The 20,903-nt window shown below is 39.9% G+C and overlaps 1 protein-coding gene across 3 annotated transcripts in view; it reads right to left on the bottom strand.

Moving 5' to 3' along the window:
• cyth1b (cytohesin 1b) overlaps window positions 1-20,903 on the bottom strand; it is a 270,470-nt gene that overhangs the window by 16,192 nt on the left and 233,375 nt on the right. For 2 of the 3 annotated variants that reach the window (XM_070857776.1, XM_070857775.1), the window contains exon 10: window positions 9,007-9,085. In XM_070857776.1, coding sequence (XP_070713877.1) covers window positions 9,007-9,085 — 79 coding nt within the window. The remainder of the gene's footprint in view (window positions 1-9,006; window positions 9,086-20,903) is intronic. The other variant, XM_070857774.1, reaches the window with a different exon arrangement.

Genomic DNA, 20,903 nt, shown 5'->3' with positions numbered 1-20,903 from the left:
ATAGACTGAGCACAAACGCCTTTGTAGAAAAAGAAACAAAAACGCTACAGAAAGGTGTTTTCTCTATTTTCAAAAGGTATACTTCACATTTCAAGATACCTTAATAGCTGTTGCATTATGAGCATTTCTTCTCCTCTCCCATTCTCAGAGCAGATATCTGCTATCAAAACACGCAATATTATTACACTCTCTAGCTGTAAACATACCAGAAGAGAATACCTGTGGCCACCAAGAGAACAGAATGTTTCTAACCCCTGGCTGAATATCCATAAAAATTCCTAAAAAGGAAAAAAGTTCAAGAAAGCCATTCTGCTCATAATTGTTCAAACAATATACCTTAGAGAATGGTGGCCAGTGATTTCAAAGTTATATATTTTGAATACAAACAGTGGCCCCGAAATTGATGTCCGGTAAGGCCCGCCCATTTTTTGGCGGTCCCCGGGCGGCACCTACCTTTTTGGCGCCCGCTGCCGCCGGGTCCTGTCAGGAGCCATTTTCGGCGAGGTTGTGTGAGCGACAGCGACAGTCGGCGGGCGGGAGCAGGCGGTGGCATCAGTGGGCGGCAAATGCAGGCCTCTCGAATCGGAGAACTTCGGAGGCCCTGCAACGCGCATGCGCGAGATTTGGGGGGTGGGGGGGGGGGTTGAAGTCTTTTTACCCACTTGATGTCATTTTGGCCGCGTTTGAGGCTGATGGGATATCTGCGAATGCGCTTAAAGGCACACCACTTTCTTACAGCTGTGAGTGGGAGAGGGAAGAATGGAGTTGGAGAGGGGACAGTCTGAGTTGGAGGGGACAGTCTTGTAAACTGAGAGCGACAAAGTTTTGAGCAGCCATTCCTTAAATCATTGAGGATGAGTAGGGAAAAAAATCTGCAATGAAGATTGTCAAAACCAGGCCCAGAGCTCCCTGGTTTAATAAAGAGTAATTGGAGGAGTTAGTAACGGAGGTGGAGCGCAGGTATAAAGACCTCACCCGGATGGTCGTGGCAAGCCTCCACCACCACAATACCGACGCATTTGGAGGGAGATCACGGAGATCGTGTCCGCAATGGGCAACGCGTGTGGGATGGGGACGAATGCCGGAAACGTTGAAACGATTTAGTGGCTGCAGCAAAAGTGAGTAAAAATTTATTGCCCCCCTCCTGTCCAACTCCAAAAAGGTTGTGCGCAAGATGTATGTGTGTGTGTGGGAGTGTGTGTGGGGTCATCAGCAAAGGGGCTAAAGGCTGCAATGTTTCTTTGTGCAGAAGAAAAATGCATCCAAGGCAACAAGCTTGAGTGCGATGGGAGGGGGCCCAGCAGAGGTGGTAGAATTGAGCAGGCTGGAGGAGCGGACGTTGGCATTGGTGGGTGACCGCCGCCATGCAACCACAAAGGTTGGTGCAGATCCAGTGCTACATCATGATAAGGTTATATTAATCTCCGGTGTGAGCCATGCTCATGGCATGAAAGGTTAAGGCAATCGTGGTTTAACGCAGACTTTGTCGCCCGTTATTGTTGTGCCCATGTAGAGATGGAACTCCTTGTTGGCACAATATGAGATGGCACTGCTCACGTCAGCTTGACCAGCACCACCGCCAACCCCCCCCGCCCCCCCAACAGACTGAAATGTTGTCCTCTACTTGCAGATGATGACTCAGACAGCACGGATCAAGGCATGCCATCCACCTCTGGCATTCAGAGAAGCGCCACCCCGACGTTGTCCCCAGCCCAACACAACGGCTCCTTCCTCCATCCAGATCATCCATTTCCACCACTCCCACCTCCGCCACCCAGAGCCACGAAGAAGAGGAGAAAGATGAGGGAGAAGGACCAGTCTTTAAGGCCGTTGAGCTTGAGGAGCTGGAACAGGATGACAGCTGTCCGCAGAACCTTGGCATCGGGCTCCGAGTTCCTGGGGTTTGGAACGGACTTCACACTGGCAAGCTCTACCAAGTGGAGAGGCCATGGCACGAAGGCAAGCAAGGCACCAGAACCCACCAGGAGCGAGCAAGCAGCTGAGGATGCAGGATGGCTCTCTGCTATTCAGGAGATGGTTCAGCGATCACGGACGAGCGTGGAGATAGTTTGTGTTATGATCAAGACCATGGCTGGGATAGCTGGTAGCATCGCCACCTTCACTCAGCAACATGATGAAAAGATGGACCGGCTCATTACTGTGTTGGAGCGCACAACTGAGTCCGTTGAGGCGATGAGGCAAGAGATGGCTTCTGGTCGCGTAGTGCAAGCCCCCAACCCCACACTCTCAAGGCCCCGCTAATCTATTCTCATACTCTCTTTGCCTCTCCAAATGTTGTCAATACATGGTAATGTTTTGACCTGAACTGCAGAGTCTTCACAATATGGCTCATATTAAGAACCATATACCTATCCGAACAAAAAGTCAGCATATCTACCGTACTTATATTGGCTGATGCGCACATGTTTTTCTGAAGACAACTTCACAGCTCTGGAAAGCTCCCAGTCAGTCCTGAATAATTTTAGTTTGGTACTGTTAACAAGTTATGCGTTCTTGCTTTATATGAATTATTATTTAGGTGGGGGGGGGGGGGGGGGGCAAGGTGAACTTATGTGCTTATTACACCGATAGATGTCAGTGCATTGGAATAGAAAAAAAAGAAATACAGTACTTTATCACATTACTGAAATGCCTCAAAGCAATTCACACATTCGGAGTGCTGTGATCAATGTTATTTAAACAAGCTTGATATCTATTCTGCACTGATATCATATATCAAATGGCAAGGATTTGAATGATAATTTTTACTACTTTTTCATTTTTCCGCATGTGCATGTATACAGGTCCTCCACTGAATCAGTTCATTTAGTCAGTAATTGGCCAAGAGGTTCTAGGTTAATTTGAGTTAGCAGATCTCAGCTGGAAATGACGATCAAGGTGCTACAGAAGGCCTTGACACTCTGGATCTAGAGAAAGGAAAACCATCCAGGGTTTGCGCTACAATTCAGGAAAACCTGTTGGAAGTGGGTATGTATGGACATTGTGTGAGGACAAGGTTAGGCTGTGATACCTCCGCAACTGAATAACCTGTCAACACGCAGCAGCTGATTTTAAGTTGCCCCGCTGGGCAGGACAGGGTAGTAATGGTCTGAAAACCGCGGGGCTGTACTTACTGCCCCGTTCCAGCTCCACTCCCACCTGTTCCATAGAGGCAGCCCAGGTGCCCATCCGTTTCCGGTGAAAGCCTCATTCCAAAATGTTATTTCGGGTCTTACAACATACATAGGACTCGAGGTAATTTCCAGTTACTGAAGGGCGGGACCTCCGCAGGATGCTCAAAAAAAGCAAAGTTTTTTTTTTAAAGCATGTTCCTCCTCGCCCCACAAAAATCTTTGGCCCACTGCGAGTTCATCCAACCTCCTTCCCTCCGTCACCCAAGGAAAACAATTGTGGCTCAGTCCATGTTGGAAGCCGGAATTCCCGGTTCGCTACCAACATCATAAGAACATAAGAAATAGGAACAAGAGTAAGCCATACGGTCCTTCGAGCCTGCTCTGCCATTCAATAAGATCATGACTGATCTGATCATAGACTCAGCTCCACTTCCCCGCCCGCACCCTAAAACCCCCTATCCCCTTTTCATTTAAGAAACTGCTATTTCTGTCTTAAATGTATTCAATGTCCCAGCTTCCACAGTTTTCAGAGGCAGCGAATTCCACAGATTTACAACCCTCAGGGAAGAAATTTCTCCTCATCTCAGTTTTAAATGTGCGGCCCCTTATTCTAAGATCATGCCCTCTAGTTCTAGTCTCTCCCATCAGTGGAAACATCCTCTCTGCATCCACCTTGTCAAGCACCATCATAATCTTATACGTTTCGATAAGGTCACCTCTCATTCTTCTGAATTCCAATGAGTAGAAACATAGAAAATAGGTGCAGGAGTGGGCCATTCGGCCCTTCAAGCCTGCACCACCATTTAATAAGATCATGGCTGATCATTCCCTCAGTACCCCTTTCTTGTTTTCTCTCCATACCCCTTGATCCCCTTAGCCATAAGGGCCATATCTAACTCCCTCTTGAATATATCCAATGAACCGGCATCAACAACACTCTGCGGCAGGGAATTCCACAGGTTAACAACTCTTTGAGTGAAGAAGTTTCTCCTCATCTAAATGGCCTACCCCTTATCCTAAGACTATGTCCCCTGGTTCTGGACTTCCCCAACATCGGGAACATTCTACCCGCATCTAACCTGTCCAACCCCGTCATAATCTGATGTTTCCAAGAGATCCCCTCTCATCCTTCTAAACTCCAATGTATAAAGGCCCAGTTGATCCAGTCTCTCCTCATATATCAGCCCTGCCATCCCAGGAATCAGTCTGGTGAACCTTCGCTGCACTTCCTCAATAGTAAAAACGTCCTTCCTCAGATTAGGAGACCAAAACTGAACACAATATTGCAGGTGAGGCCTCACCAAGGCCCTGTACAACTGCAGTAAGACCTCCCTGCTCCAATACTCAAATCCCCTAGCTATGAAGGCCAACATACCATTTGCCTTCTCACCGCCTGCTGTACCTGCATGCCAACTTTCAGTGACTGATGAACCATGACACCCAGGTCTCGTTGCACCTCCACTTTTCCTAATTTGCCGCCATTGAGATAATATTCTGCCTTCGTGTTTTTGGCCCCAAAGTGAATAACCTCACATTTATCCACATTATACTGCATCTGCCATGCATTTACCCACTCACCTAACCTGTCCAAGTCACCCTGCAGCCTCCTAGCATCCCCCTCGCAGCTCACACCGCCACCCAGTTTAGTGTCATCTGCAAACTTGGAGATATTACACTCAATTCCTTCATCCAAATCATTGATGTATATTGTAAAGAGCTGGGGGTCCCAGCACTGAGCCCTGCGGCACTCCACTAGTCACTGCCTGCCATTCTGAAAAGGACCCGTTTATCCCGACTCTCTGCTTCTTGTCTGCCAACCAGTTCTCTATCCACGTCAGTATATTACCCCGAATACCATGTGCTTTGATTTTGCATATCAATCTCTTGTGTGGAACCTTGTCAAAAGCCTTTTGAAAGTCCAAATACACCACATCCACTGGTCCTCCCTTGTCCATTCTACTAGTTACATCCTCAAAAAATTCCAGAAGATTTGTCAAGCATGATTTCCCCTTGATAAATCCATGCTGAACTGGACCGATCCTGTCACTGCTTTCCAAATGCGCTGCTATTTCATCCTTAATAATTGATTCCAACATTTTCCCCACTACTGATGTCAGGCTAACCGGTCTATAATTACCCGTTTTCTCTCTCCCTCCCTTTTTAAAAAGTGGTGTTACATTAGCTACCCTCCAGTCCATAGGAACTAATCCCGAGTCGATAGACTGTTGGAAATGATCACCAATGCATCCACTATTTCGAGGGCCATTTCCTCAAGTACTCTGGGATGCAGACTATCAGGCCCCGGGGATTTATCGGCCTTCAATCTCATCAATTTTCCTAACACAATTTCACACCTAATAAGAATATCCTTCAGTTCCTCCTTCTCACTAGACCCTTGGTCCCCTAGTACTTCCGGAAATTTATTTGTGTCTTCCTTTGTGAAGACAGAACCAAAGTATTTGTTCAATTGGTCTGCCATTTCTTTGTTCCCCATTATAAATTCACCTGAATCCGACTGCAAGGGACCTACATTTGTCTTCACCAATCTTTTTCCCTTCACATATCTATAGAAGCTTTTGCAGTCAGTTTTTATGTTCCCTGCAAGCTTCTTCTCGTACTCTTATTTTCCCCCTCTTAAATTAAACCTTTTGTCCTCCTCTGCTGAATTCTAAATTTCTCCCAGTCCTCAGGTTTGTTGCTTTTTCTGGCCAATTTATATGCCTCTTCCTTGGATTTAACGCTATCCTTAATTTCCCTTGTTAGCCATGGTTGAGACACCTTCCCAGTTTTATTTTTACTCCAGACAGGGATGTACAATTGCTGAAGTTCATTCATGTGATCTTTAAATGTTTGCAATTGCCTATCCACTGTCAACCCTTTAAGTATCATTTGCCAGTCTATTCTAGCCAATTCATGCCTCAAACCATCGAAGTTACCTTTCCTTAAGTTCAGGACCCTAGTTTCTGAATTAACTGTGTCACACTCCATCTTAATAAAGAATTCTACCATGTTATGGTCACTCTTCCCCAAAAGGCCTCGCACAACAAGATTGCTAATTAGTCCCTTCTCATTACACATCACCCAGCATAGGATGGCCAGCTCCCTAGTTGGTTCCTTGACATATTGGTCGAAAAAACCATCCCTAATACACTCCAAGAAATCCTCCTCCACCGCATTGCTACCAGTTTGGTTAGCCCAATCAATATGTAGATTAAAGTCACCCATGATAACTGCTGTACCTTTATTGCATGCATCCCTAATTTCTTGTTTGATGCTGTCCCCAACCTTACGACTACTGTTTGGTGGTCTGTACACAACTCCCACTAATGTTTTCTGCCTCTTGGTATTCCGTAGCTCCACCCATACAGATTCCACATCATCCAAGCTAATGTCCTTTCTTACTATTGCGTTAATTTCCTCTTTAACCAGCAATGCCACCCCGCTTCCTTTTCCATTCTGTCTATCCTTGCTAAATGTTGAATACCCCTGTATGTTGAGTTCCCAGCCTTGGTCACTCTGGAGCCATGTCTCCGTGATGCCAATTACATCATACCCATTAACTGCTATCTGCGCAGTTAATTCATCCACTTTATTCCGAATACTCCTCGCATTGAGGCTTGTCTTTCTAACACACTTTGCCCCTTTAGAATTTTGCTGTAATGTGGCCCTTTGTGCTTTATGCCTTAGGTTTCTCTGCCCTCCACTTTTACTTTTCTTCTTTCTATCTTTTGCTTCTGCCCCCATTCTACTTCCCCGTCTCCCTGCATAGGTTCCCATCCCCCTGCCATATTAGTTTAACTCCTCCCCAACAGCACTAGCAAACACTCTCCTGAGGACATTGGTTCCGGTCCTGCCCAGGTGCAGACCGTCCGGTTTATACGAGTCCCACCTCCCCCAGAACCGGTTCCAATGTCCCAAGAATTTGAATCCCTCCCTTCTGCACCACTCCTCAAGCCACGTATTCATCTGAGCTATCCTGCGATTCCTACTCTGACTAGCACGTGGCACTGGTAGCAATCCTGAGATTACTACTTTTGAGGTCCTACTTTTCAATTTAGCTCCTAGCCCCCTAAATTCGTCTCGTAGGACCTCATCCCGTTTTTTACCTATATCGTTGGTACCTATATGCACCACGACAACTGGCTGTTCTCCCTCCCTTTTTAGAATGTTCTGCACCCGCTCCGAGACATCCTTGACCCTTGCACCAGGGAGGCAACATACCATCCTGGAGTTTCGGTTGCGGCCGCAGAAACGTCTATCTATTCCCCTTACAATTGAATCCCCTATCGCTATAGCTCTCCCACTCTTTTTCCTGCCCTCCTGTGCAGCAGAGCCATCCAGGGTGCCATGAACTTGGCTGCTGCTGCCCTCCCCTGATGAGTCATCCCCCTCAACAGTACTCAAAGCTGTGTATCTGTTTTGCAGGGGGTTGACCGCAGGGGACCCCTGCACTGCTCTTCCTGTTGGTCATCCATTCCCTATCTGGCTGTGTACCCTTTACCTGCGGTAAGACCAACTCACTAAACGTGCTATTCACGTTATTCTCAGCATCGTGGATGCTCCAGAGTGAATCCACCTGCAGCTCCAGTGCCGCAATGCGGTCCGTTCTCGAGGCCCAACCTACTCAACCTTTCCTCATAAGTCAACCCCCTCATTCGCAGAATCAACCTAGTGAACCTTCTCTGAACTGCCTCCAAAGCAAGTATATCCTTTCGTAAATATGGAAAACAAAACTGCACGCAGTATTCCAGGTGTGGCCTCACCAATACCCTGTATAGCTGGAGCAAAACTTCCCTGCTTTTATACTCCATCCCTTTTACAAGCTACGTGTGAGCGCTGACGCAGCACTTGCTGCTCCCCAGGATTATGGAAATGAGGTTCTGGCCTCTAAATGGCTGGGGCCTCACTGCAGGGACTTCAGATGGTCGGTGCAAGTGCTCCACCTGCCATCCGCCTGAAGTCCGCTCATAGTTACAATCTACTCCTTTCTGCTAAGGCTCACATTCATTAATGGCTGCTGGACTCAGCCGCCAAGGCTGGCCAGCACAAATGGAACAGTACCCCAACTGGGAGCAAATGCCCTCAGGAGAGGAGAAGAGTAAGTGCATGATTTATCTAAACAATGTAAGTGATCTAGACTGTGCTCATAAAGGCGTATCTCGACTAAGTTATAGTTAAAGTATTTGAGGTCATCAGAATTGTAAATTTCTCTGAACGAGATCTGATTTTAGAAAACTACCATCAAAATCTTATCCTTAATGCAATTTTGTAAATCAAAATCTAAAAGTGTTCTCTTTCAACCAGAATTGTCAGATGGCAACAGGGGCAGTACGAAAAATGCTTTTCATAGCCTCAGGACATCCTAAAGTGCTTTACAACCAACATGTGTGTGTTTGTCAGACAGGGACAGATTTTGGCTTTGCTTTGTATTGCAGCCCTTTCCCACAGTCAAAACAGTCTGATAACACCTGCAGCCTAGGCTCACACATAAAGAATAGCCACTTCAGTGAGGTACCAGAACGTTGCCAACACTCCACCATTGAGCTGTGCTTTCAGGAGAGAAAAATATTGAGAAAAATCTAAAAAAGGTCTTTCAACTGTTATGAACATTTGGAATTCAGTACTGAACAGTAGTTGTTTAATATTTGAATCTGGCCTCAGTGACATTTGGGTGGTGCAAAGCTTTGCATCTTCATCACTGGATTGCCCTTTCATAGTTAACGTTTGCACTGGCACAAACCAGAAAAAAATTTGATTTGGCTGTACAAAGAAAATGATCTGCGTATTCATCCTTTTTTTTTAAAAAAAGAAAAGCACGATTTTAGTAAAAGGATAAGTACAATTATGAAAACTAAGAATGGCCCTAACTTACCGTGGTGTATTCAAAGTAGTACAAGCAGTTGTCAGTCAGAATAAACCAACGTCGCTTCCATGTTTTCACTCTTCCACCTGTATTTGACAAATGTGTGGTTGGCAGAAAGAAAATAAAGAGAAAACTCAAATGGTTCACAAGTAGCTCATTAAGCTTGAAGCACAGCATAGCCTTTTGATTGTGTCTGTCTCCACATAGTGTAGTATTGTCATTTGTCTATTCCCAAAATTCTGCATGCAATTGTGCCAATATCTCCAATTCAAAAGAGCTCATCTTTGCTTTGGAGCTAAGAATTTAAGTTCATTATTAGCTGAGTCATGAAGGCCTGGAGCTGAGAGAATGACACAAAACAAGGCAATGCTTGGAGGTGATAGCATAGAAAGAGGTAGCATATTTTTTATCCACATATGACAACACTACATGCCACTGATAGGATGCACATAATATTGAATGTCAAAGGCTCTTCTATAATACTGCTACTAGAAAGAGATGAATCTAATCTAAATGAGAAGACAAAACATGGAATTATGAACTGCTTAGAATGAATTAAAGGATAGAAATATGATTAATGAAAATAGATAAAAATGATGACTGCAGAGTATATCAAAATGAGATCATCTGGTTTTCACCTTTTAAATATTGGGAAATTACATCTGTATTATCTATTTTAATATCTTGTATTACACATGATTAAATTAGTTGAAAGGCTGTTTTGGACCAACTAAACCAGGAAATAAATATTTTACAGCTTACACTCCCTGTCATCCATATTATCTGCACGTTTTGAGTACATTAACATCACTATTGAGGAATAGTTATTATACAATAAGATTTGACTTTAAAAACGATAATATAACTAAAAAATTAAAATAGGGAAGGGAAGAAGTGACCTACTCATTTCACACATTCATGATTGCATGTCTGAGGCCTAGTGGGGATCAACACTCACTCATTAACAATAATATATAATTTATTTCATCAGCTCTCAGCTGAGTTCTGAGTTCAGCGCATTGCGTGAGAGAATATGAGGAAATCCACGACAGTAATCTGTTGCACCTACTGGAGCAGGATGCCATGGAAGGGATTATCTGGAGATATATATAAGAATACTGAGGCAGAGTAATAATTTTGAAAATTAACTCTGTTTTTAAAATATCCACTGAAATTGCAGATGTTCCACACAACTGGTCTTTATGTGAATATGATCCAAATAAACCAGCCTCAAATGGTTACTGAGATGGTTCAGTTTGGATTTCTGCAGCAAGGCACATGATTGAAAGTCTTTGGATCGGGTCTTATCCCAGAATAAACCAATCAATCACTTGCAGGTTACAGCATGACATAGTGCACACTCTTCACTCTATTCAGATTGTTTCATGCGATAATCTGAAAGAAAGCCATTAAGGTAGAGAAATTTATATGAAACAAATTCAAATGGAATCTTTGATTAATAGGAGTCATTTCAAAAAGATTCATCAAGTATCTATTAGAACATAATGTTATTTGAATTCAGGGGAATTAATTATAAAACTATATGTATTATATCAAGGACTAGACCAAAATCAACACTGCATTACAATAACAATACTGTACTACAGGCTGGGTCATGGGATTAAACATGACTTTTTATAGCTTTTGAATGGAACAAATTGTCTCTTGAAATAATTGAAGGGGAACGAGTGTCAGAGTATCAGCCAGTCTCCCTAACAAAATTGTATTTGTGCAGTTCTACAAAGAGTATTGGTCTACTCCTAATATAAAAGCATGTAAAACAGTTAGAAGTTGAAAAATAATTCAGACATCAGAGCTTGCCTCTTGGAATTGTTCATAAAGGAAATTCCTAGTTTTAAGCACAGAAGATGTCTCAGCTACACGATACTTGGTGACCAGCGCTACCATCTGGAAAATGAGTTAAGTAACAGGAAGGAACATAACAATCTCACATTTTGTTTCTCTTCCACTAAAAAACTGATTCATCATTTGAGCATCAGAGCCGAAAGGAGCAGCAAATTCCAGGAGCATCAGTGTTTCCTATAGTGGAGGGATACCTTTTTTGGATAGATCTTCAAAGTTTTTTTTCCACTTAATAATTTTGGAGTGGTTAAAGTTAATGATTTTGATTCCCTTATAAAGAAAAAGTAGCAAGTACATTTTCTTGCATACTTCATAAATACAGCACCACATTACTAATATATTTTATTCTGCTAAACCTACTGCCCAGTTTAATTTTTAAAAATATATATTACACACATTGTTTAAAAAAAATGAATGGGCTGTGGAACTGATATCACATTAAAGCACAAATGTACTGTGCACAGAATGGCACAATGTGGGTTTGCTCTGATTTTCTACATAATGAATTCTCAGTTGCAACCGAGTCATCTGTATGAAGCAATGGGTGGGGACGAAACACTTCATCAGAGAGGGAAGGAAGGGCGAGACAATTCACACCACTCTTGCATACCTTTCTAAAGGATGTCATTAGTTGAGACCTGAGAATAATTCATGCTGCAAAGGAATTTAAAGAGAGGGCAAAAATATGTCTCTTCCAAAATTGGGTGGGTACCACCTTTCAACATCAGAATTCTGGATTTGCTTATATTAGTGGATGTTGCAATGCTTCAGTCAATACTGGGTTGTGTTTTCTTATACAAAACATTCAGTTTTTTTTTCTTTTGGATGTTCCCAAATCTCCCTTTGCAAACATTCCTCGAGAACAATACCTCATTGCCTCTGCAACTGAACGAGTGAAATGGATGGCTGCTCCCAGACAATTGTGTCCAGCAGTCTCTTGGAGGGCTGATGTAGACAGCCCTTCTATAGGATGGCACCAGGCAGAGTACAGAGCTTAGACTGGGGGCTTGAACCTGTGTGTCTCCTCTCCACAGCAGTGCATATTAGATCTCCAATGTGCATCCCTACTGTGCTGTGCTAATAAGGACACATTTTAAAATTCTATTTAAATTGAAAGAAATATTTTCTTTTAAAAGAAATGCAGATATTGGATATTTTGTGTATAGCTGAAATACAGCATTGCTGAAAACATCATAATTACTGCTAATACAGTAAATCAAATGATTCTAATGTTAAAAGTTAGATTTTATTTTTTGTTTTGACGTGTCAGTGTCTAATTTAACTCTGCAGTTAGAAAATACTGAACAATGAGGAATATATAATGTTGCCAGAAAAAAAACTAAACAGTTTACGAAAGATTTATTGGAATACCTTCTGGTATTTCACAATGTTCTTGACATACTACTTGGTGCTGTATATAAAAGAAAACTCAAATATTTTCCAGAGAACTGATGCTATCCACCCACCATAGTAAATAATGTTGACAGCTGATGCCTTGAACCACAATGTTCGAATGATTTTCAGCTATTTTGCAAAAGAGAAAATATGGAATCTGTGCATTTAGTTATCAAGGTATCCGCCTTAGGTATTGGTAAATGTTGTAGACCTGTAACAGCATTATCTTGAAAACTGGCATACCAAAAGAATTTCATAACACTCTGTTTCGGACTTAACATTTTTTTTTAAGTACTGAATAATGCACCGACACACAGTGACAGATCCACTTGAAGCCTGAAATTCTCTACAAAGTTGGATTACTGGTCTCAACTAAACTGCCTTAGGAGGCACCCACCAGACAGGAGGCATACCTTCAAGGGGGTGAGGAAAGAGAGAAAATTAAAAGGCAGAGTTGATCCATTCCTCTACTACCCAGTAACAGATCATTGCTGGAGCCTAAGACCAAATCACTAACTAGCCCCTGGTTCTGAGATAAGTCTGTGGTGTAAGGAGCCTTAAACTGGGAAATGATTTTTATAAATGGATGGAGAAAAATATTTCAAACTTAATAGTGAATGAATGGGTTATAATTTGGAGGAAAAAATGAATGGCTTATGATGTCCACAAATTGCATTGAATAGTATTCACATATCTTTAATAAAATTAAATGGTGCACATTTGCGGTTGTAAGATACATCATGAAATGTATGGCATTTTAAGTTCTTTATTTACAACAACCTTACTAGATCAGCTGCAAAATATTTTCATGACTAAACAGTTAAATTTAACTTCTATGGTAAAATACTTCAAAGGGAAAGGAATTATAAATAGAATACAAAAGCAAGGAAGTTATGATGAACCTTTATAAAACACTGGTTCGGCCTCAACCAGAGTATTGTGTCCAATTCTGGGGACCGCACTTTAGAGAGGGTGCAGAAAAGATTTACGAGAATGGTTCCAGGGATGACGGACTTCAGTTACGTGGATAGACTGGAGAAGTCTGGATTGTTCTCCTTGGAGCAGAGAAGGTTGAGAGGAGATTTGATAGAGGTGTTCAAAATCATAATGGGTCTAGATAGAGTAGATAGAGATAAACTGTTCCCATTGGCGGAAGGGTTGAGAACCAGAGGACAATTGGCAAAAGAGCCAAAGGCAACATGAGGGAAAACCTTTTTTACGCAGCGAGTGGTTAGGATCCAGAATGCACTTCCTGAAAGTCCAAATTACTGCTACAAGAAAAATAATTGTTCAAGCAACTTTGTACCGAAGAAGGGGAACTTAATCATCCTGTACTGGTTGGAAGCCACTTAGTATTACAGTAACAAAATATGCACTGTACACTAACCTAATATAGATTATTATTGGTCTAACATTTCAAAATTTGTTGAAACTGACTTAACACTATTCCTTTTTAATAAGTTGTGCAACCAAGATGCTCTTAGTAGCATTAATAGTCAACTAGATTGGATAGTTTTTACATTTTAACTCGTAAGCTTTATTGGATATGTTGGAGCATGCTTAATCGTGGCTTTCAAAAGGGAATTGGATAAGTACCTGAAGGAACAGAATTTGTAGGGCTACAGGGAAAGGGCGGGGCAGTGGGACGAGGTGAAGTGCTCTTGCAGAGAACCGGCACCGGCACAACGGACTGAATGGCCTCCTTCCGTGCTGTAACCATTCTATGATTCTATGAATTCTGGTATTTTTTGTTGAACGTAGCACTCTGGAGCCACCCGGCCCCATGTAACCATGCTACATCTGGAAAATTTGCATTTGCATTTATCAGCATGGCTTTCAGGAATCAGCAGCATCAGAATGGCTTTCATGCCCGTTTGCAGTCCTGCCCATTGCATAGTGGACCACTCAAGAATGGTACACCCATCAATTATGCCATTGGAGTGGCCTAGAAAAGACTTGACTTAAGAATTTTCATGCTAGGAATGAAGTTGATATTTTTATTGTCAAAGAAACTTACTGTGCGTCTAATTTTTTAAGATCAAAAATTAGGAATACTTTGAAACAAATTGCCAATTTTTAATCTTTGAAAATAATAAATGTCAAATCAGCAGAAGGAAAGAAGAGTAAAACTACCTGCAGTTAAGAGTGTGCTTTGTATTTTAAACAGTGTAAATTTATTTTGTATAAAAGTTGAAAGTCATTCAATTCATATTGTGTAGTAATTCCACACTACGTGTACTTTATTTTACTAAAATATGTAGGCATACATCCACCAGTAAACATTTGTAGGTCACCAATTTTGGGGGAAAAAAATCAAACAGAGCATGAGATAAACACAAACTATTTTCTAATGGAAGATCTTCCTTTGCACTGTAAAATTAAGTTCAAAATAACATTAAAAAATCAGATTAATCTGTACTTGAGGGTTTTCAAATTCTAGTGCAGTTTAAATCATCTTACACTATTCAAAGAATCATATAACACGGGAGGTTATTCAGCCCATTGTCGCCATGCCAGCTCTTTGAAAGAGCTATGAAATTAGTCCAATTTCTTGCTTTTTCCACACAATTTCCTCAATTTTTTTTGTTCTTGGAACATGGGTGAGGCTGCATTAATTGCCCAGAACTATTTGCCCTGATAAGGTGGTGGTGGGCCTTCTCTTTGAACCACTGCAGTCCTTTTGGTCACGGTGTTCCCACAATGGTGTTAGGTATGGAATCCGGGATATTAACCCAGTGACAATGAAGGAATATATAATCAATAAGGAATATATAAAACAGTCCGAGTTCCGGCAACTAAATCTTGATTTATATATTTTTTTTTTAAATCACCTACGGATAACTAGTGAACACAAATTGAAATCCTGTGAAAAAAGATTTTCTGAAAAGTTAGATTCTTGGCTCACTGGAAACATATGGAACCTGCCTAATTTCTATGCATGTTTCATAGTCCTTTCAAAAGTGAATGGAACATACATAATTTGACTCCTATTACTATATTAATACCCTCTGTTTAATTTCAAGAGTCAAGCTTTCATTTTATCACTTTTGTAAAAAGTCTCATTAACCTTCACTACAATAGCACTGGATATTTCCACTTATGAAACACTTCTTTTAATCTGTAGAACATTTAGGATATGAAAATCAGTAGGGCAGTGCAAAAGCGACTGTCGCTGTCAAACAAAGGCCACAGATTGATCACCAAAGAAAGCCACACCGCAGTACAGTGAAAAACTGTTAAATGCATAACGCCTGTGCAACATTATTTTGTGCTTTTTTGGTACACCATTGGTATAAATATTTTTGGTGCAAAATTATATTTGGTACATTGCTCAAAGAGGGATAGGATGATCTATTTACACTTTTAACAAATTAATAGAAACAATAGCTACATGTTGAATTTGAGATAAAAAGCACATATATACCGTACCAGCACTTGTGGTATTTCCACTTTGAGCATTGTTCGCATATTGATTTCTGCTTTATTAAAAAGTATATGTTTAGTAATTTATGTATTTAAGAGTGGTCCACTGTACTGCTACCTTAAGCTCACACGCAGCAAAGAGCTAACAAACACCCGCTAATAAAAGCAGCACGCCTCTACCACCAGCTGTAAGACAAAGACCAGCAGCACCCTGGGCACAATTAGCTACATGTCAGTATGGTACATACCTCCTGTGTGTATAAGGAAAGACAGCCAGTCATGTAACAACCAAACAGGGGGGAAAAGAAAATTAAAAAGAAAACAAAATTAATTTTAGAAATTAACCCTTTGAGTACTAGAATTGCAGAAGTGACTTGATAAACTGACTTTGCTTTGAAATGTGAGCATTAAAAACAATTTCGCTTTTCTCCAGATTGGATTTTGACTGGAAAAAAAAGCCCAACTCAACATCCTGAATCCATACCTTACCTTTTTAATATCTTTGTGAATTTTCAAAATCATGTAAGTGTTTTCTGTTATCATTTTTTAATTCCGTGAGGGTGACTGACAATTCCAACATTGCTATTTCAATTGTGAAAATAAAAAGTAAGTTTCACATGTATGAAACCCAGTCCAATGTTACAGAATTCATTTAAAGAGCTCCTAAAGATGTTCAAAAAAACATACTGATAGAAATGAACAGATTATTTCACTATTTATGGCAAGTTCCAGACCATTATGCCTTGACTACTTAAGAATTCAGACTGTTCCCCCTTGTGGAAGGACTGTTAGAGTTCATCCCTTATGAGTGGGCTATCCTTTATTTTTAATGAGATTGTATTGCTATTTTCTGGTCAATCCAGCATTCAAGTTAGCTGCTGATCCTTCTGGGACTCGTGATGGCCATAATTGCTCAATCATTCAAAAAGGAAGGGGCACACAGGCTTATGAATAAATGTGCAAAGCTTTCACTGACAAACACAAGCCCTATTCAAATGGGAAAAATCTCTATATTGCTTTTGAATGGAGGTTGAACCTGAGCCAGCAGCGTGCATATGTAGAGAGCTCAAATGTAGTACCAACAGCTTGTTCATTTCTGATCTCTTTTTTAAAATAATGAATACTTTAACTGTACAATTTTGTAAGACAGCTGGAGTATATTTCTACTACTTACTTTGTGATTGTCATTTTTAAATCATCTCAAATATAGTCAATTCTGCATTAAATATCGTCAGATTACTTAGTCACAACTGTATTCTGAGGCACTTCTGCATCCTTTTAATATTCTATTTTGTCTAATACAAATTCTCTTGCCAGCTGTGTGCAAAGATGCCACACTGGGTCTCTCAAAGGGTTAAAGTAAAGAAACAGAATTCTAAACATAGGTAGGTAAAACAAAATTATTAAAATTTATATAATCATCAAAATTAAAAAATATATATTTTATATGTATCACAATTGCTGATATTATTATACCTGGGCTGAAATGTTGAAACTAGCTCAGATTTTCAGAATAGTCTGCATAAAAATCTTCATTCTGCTTTCAGTTAGGGACAATTAACCTTTTTTTTTTCCCAGATGTCACGCTGCTCGACATCAATGTACTTGCGATACCTTTTAAATGTTTCGTGAAGTGACTACAACCCAAGGGTAATAATAAATCAAAATGTTACTGCTGCTTCTAGCAACAATGCTAAACAGTATATCTAATTGGTACAATCAGTATCTCTCTTCATCAATGAATTATAATATACCAACACCTATAACCTCAAAAGTAATAAATGAACACAGCTGCTCTCAATACCAGTTGCTATTCTTCAACCAAAATTTCATGTTATGCTTCAAATCTGAGCTATGAATAGTACAAACTATTTAATTTTCAATCCTTGCCCCAATAATATCAAACCTAAATATCCATCTGAGTTAGGTGGTTAATTTCAGGTTTCTAGCATAACACCAGAACAATTTTGAATTTTAGAAGCCGAGAAAATCTTTGAGGCTTAGCGGTATTGTTAATCCTCCACTACATATTTGTTTTTTTAAGGGAATCAAGAGATATGGGGATAGTGCAGGCAAGCAGAGTTGAGGTAGAAGATCAGCCATGATCTCGAGCAGGCTCGAGGGGCCAAATGACCTACTCCTGCTCCTATTTCTTATGTTCTTACATGAGGTAAAAGTAATTCACTCAGTAGCAAAAGAAGAATATTCAATATTTATACCACGGAAGTTTTAGGATTAATATATACACTTATCACAAGGTTAAACATGCAATTTATTTCTTGGTGGCAGAATTTAGTTTTGTACACATCAGGTGAAGTATGCCACTGTGGGAAATGGAATATATTTTCCACTTTTGTCAACCAGTGTCAACATCAAGCACTCCCAGGTCAGATGAAGATGAAGCACAATTTGGTGTAGAGCAAAGCACCCCCTAACTCTTCCCCAATCTCAGAAGGATACCTACTACTGTACCAGTATGAACTTTCCCGCATCTTAAACTATCCATTTTTATGGCCTCTCTGAGTATAATTGCTAATTTTGTGCCAATTACATCTAAATCCTGATGCTTTTGCACTGTGGGCTCACACTCACCAGGACATGGGTTGGTTTTGCGAAAACACGTTTTGCATCAGATCCTTACAACCAGCAAAGAGAGGTTTTCATACGACTAGTTTGGTTTAGATTTAAACCTCACAAATGAAAGGCAGAAAGGGTACAAAACCTTCAAATCTGAAGAACTTTTAACCAAATTATTTTATTCAAACTAAAACTGTAGTGACTCAAGTGTCAATCATAAATACCTTTAGAACAAAAAGGCTTTTCAACCACAAAAAGGATACATCTTGGACATTGATTTTAAAGCATACATCCACAGATTGTATCCCATCAGAAATTTTTGCTTTTTAAATTTGATCTGATAACATGCAGCAATACATTCACAAATTAAGATTGCACACCGATATTGTCAGCTTAATTTCAGCTCATTGGATATTATGTTGTTTGTTCAGTGGGGAAACTATTCTATTTATCCGCAGCAGTGATTAGAAGTAACTTTGAAGATGGCAAGTAACTATTCCTCATGTCCATCGTTATCCTCACCTAATCAATTATACTTAAAGCCTAATTTTCTTTTTAAATATTAGTAAGGTATTATGGGAGTGCACATATCAATTTTTGCATTTCTCATCTAAAAATATAGACTGCATTCAAATCCGGGTACCAAAGGTTAAGGGCTAGTGTGCTAACCCACTGTACAAGCCAATCTCTCGTTTCAGGTTACCTTTTATGGAATTCATAGCTGCTCACCAGAAATAAGTTGTTACACGCACTATCCACTTCAAATTTAATAATCAAAATTTCACCATGAACTTAAGCAGTATAGGCACGCAGCAACATTTATTAAGGGGTATTAAATAGCTCTCGGGTATTTTGAGTATTAATGACTACAGTTTATAGAACTCAAATGATGAAAGCCCAATTTAAATGAGCAGATCTGAATGAAGTACAGTTTACAGGGTCTTCTATCACCAATTCAAATCATGCACTAAGATGTACTATATTAAACTCTATTACAGGGTATGTGCTGTTTTCTATTGTGGAAGAAAATGACCTGAGAATCACAATAAGCCATCTTTCTGCAGCATCAGAAGTGTCAATTTAAACTGAGACAAGTGTTTTCACTCCAAACTAGAAGTGCAGAAGTAACTCCAAATAGTTGTGGATAGAAATTCTATAAAATACTGATCGCAAGTTTGCAATAATTACAAAGCAAAAATCTGCGAATGCTGCAAATCTGAAATTAAAAAACAGAAAATGCTGCAAATACTCAGCAGCTCAGGCAGCATCAGGCAGAGTTAATATTGCTGGTTGATGATGAAAAAGGTCATCGACTTGAAACGTTAACTCTATTTCTCTCCCCACAGATGCTGCCCAACCTGCTGAGTATTTGCAGCATTTTCTGATTTTATTGCAATAATTAAAAGTTTTGAGCTGTAATTACTGTTGGTGATATTAGCAGAAGAACACTTAATGTATTTGTATCGCATTCCTCTGTGTGTTGCTTTAACGAAGCACTAACAGTTTATGTTTAATGGATTAATGTCTTCATTAAAATAGTGTGCAGAGGAATGTTATATAAATGCAATAAGCATTAGTCTGCTAATGTTTAGCAGCAATTTTTAGATTAAATAGAGCTAGATAATTAACTATAAAGGGATCCCATTCAATGGGCAAAAGCCTGTAGTAATTCCAAACAATTAGTACACGTTCTAGTAGGGAAGTAAAAAATGTATTTAAACCAAGACAATAATTGTATATCCTGACTAAGTCTGTGGTTTAATAATTGATTGTAGTCAAATTACAGTTTAATAATTAAATAATTACTCAGATAGAGAAAAAGATTTAGACAGTTTTAGTGATATTGTAGCACAGGATGTATTGAATTAGAAATGAGGTTAAGCAGTAACGGACATTTAATGGAGGAAGAAGAATGCAGACAGAAATGGTTTATAATGAATGTCAATATACTCCTAACAATGGATGATAATTAGTACAGTGTTCACCAAATTTCAAAAACAAGGTTTGATCAGCGGATTTTAACGGTTAAAGCCCGAGCCTTCAACTTCCCAAGTCTAGGTGCAATATAATTGATTTATTTGTATCCGTTAAAATAAATGCAGAGCTGAATATCTTGTAAATTTGACTTGCAAGCTTTTTAAAGTACTAGTTACCCTCCAGTGGCATTGCACAGGGAGAGTGAAGACTATTGTCAGAATAAGGAGGATATAATTTAATCTCAGAACACACAGTTTCCATTTTAAAGTCATTCATTGTCATTTTATATCATATACTTTGATTTTATATTATTTCAGGTTAAATGGTAAAATGTAGAGCAATTTGGGAACATGCAAATAAAAAGTTACAGTATCATGGCATTTTTATGCAATTAACAATTGCATAAATATTGTTTGCTGCACAAAGGTAGTCCCTTTGCTACCACAGGAAATAAATCAGAATTCATTAAAGCATTGACCTGATAATGGAATGTAAATTGACACTATCCTGATCAGCAAAACCCTAGTTTAAAAAAAATACATTTTCTGATACCAGCAGTACAACTCAGCTGGATGCAAACACAAATTATTAGGAATGAATTTTGATCCAGGTTAAATTATACAGTACAGTATAAATATATTATTTTGGGTATTGGGGTGGAAAATCCATAT

This window comes from Pristiophorus japonicus, chromosome 16 (genome assembly GCF_044704955.1).
Source record: "Pristiophorus japonicus isolate sPriJap1 chromosome 16, sPriJap1.hap1, whole genome shotgun sequence".
NCBI classification, from domain to species: domain Eukaryota; kingdom Metazoa; phylum Chordata; class Chondrichthyes; family Pristiophoridae; genus Pristiophorus; species Pristiophorus japonicus.
This window is presented reverse-complemented; position numbering and strand designations above follow the sequence as displayed.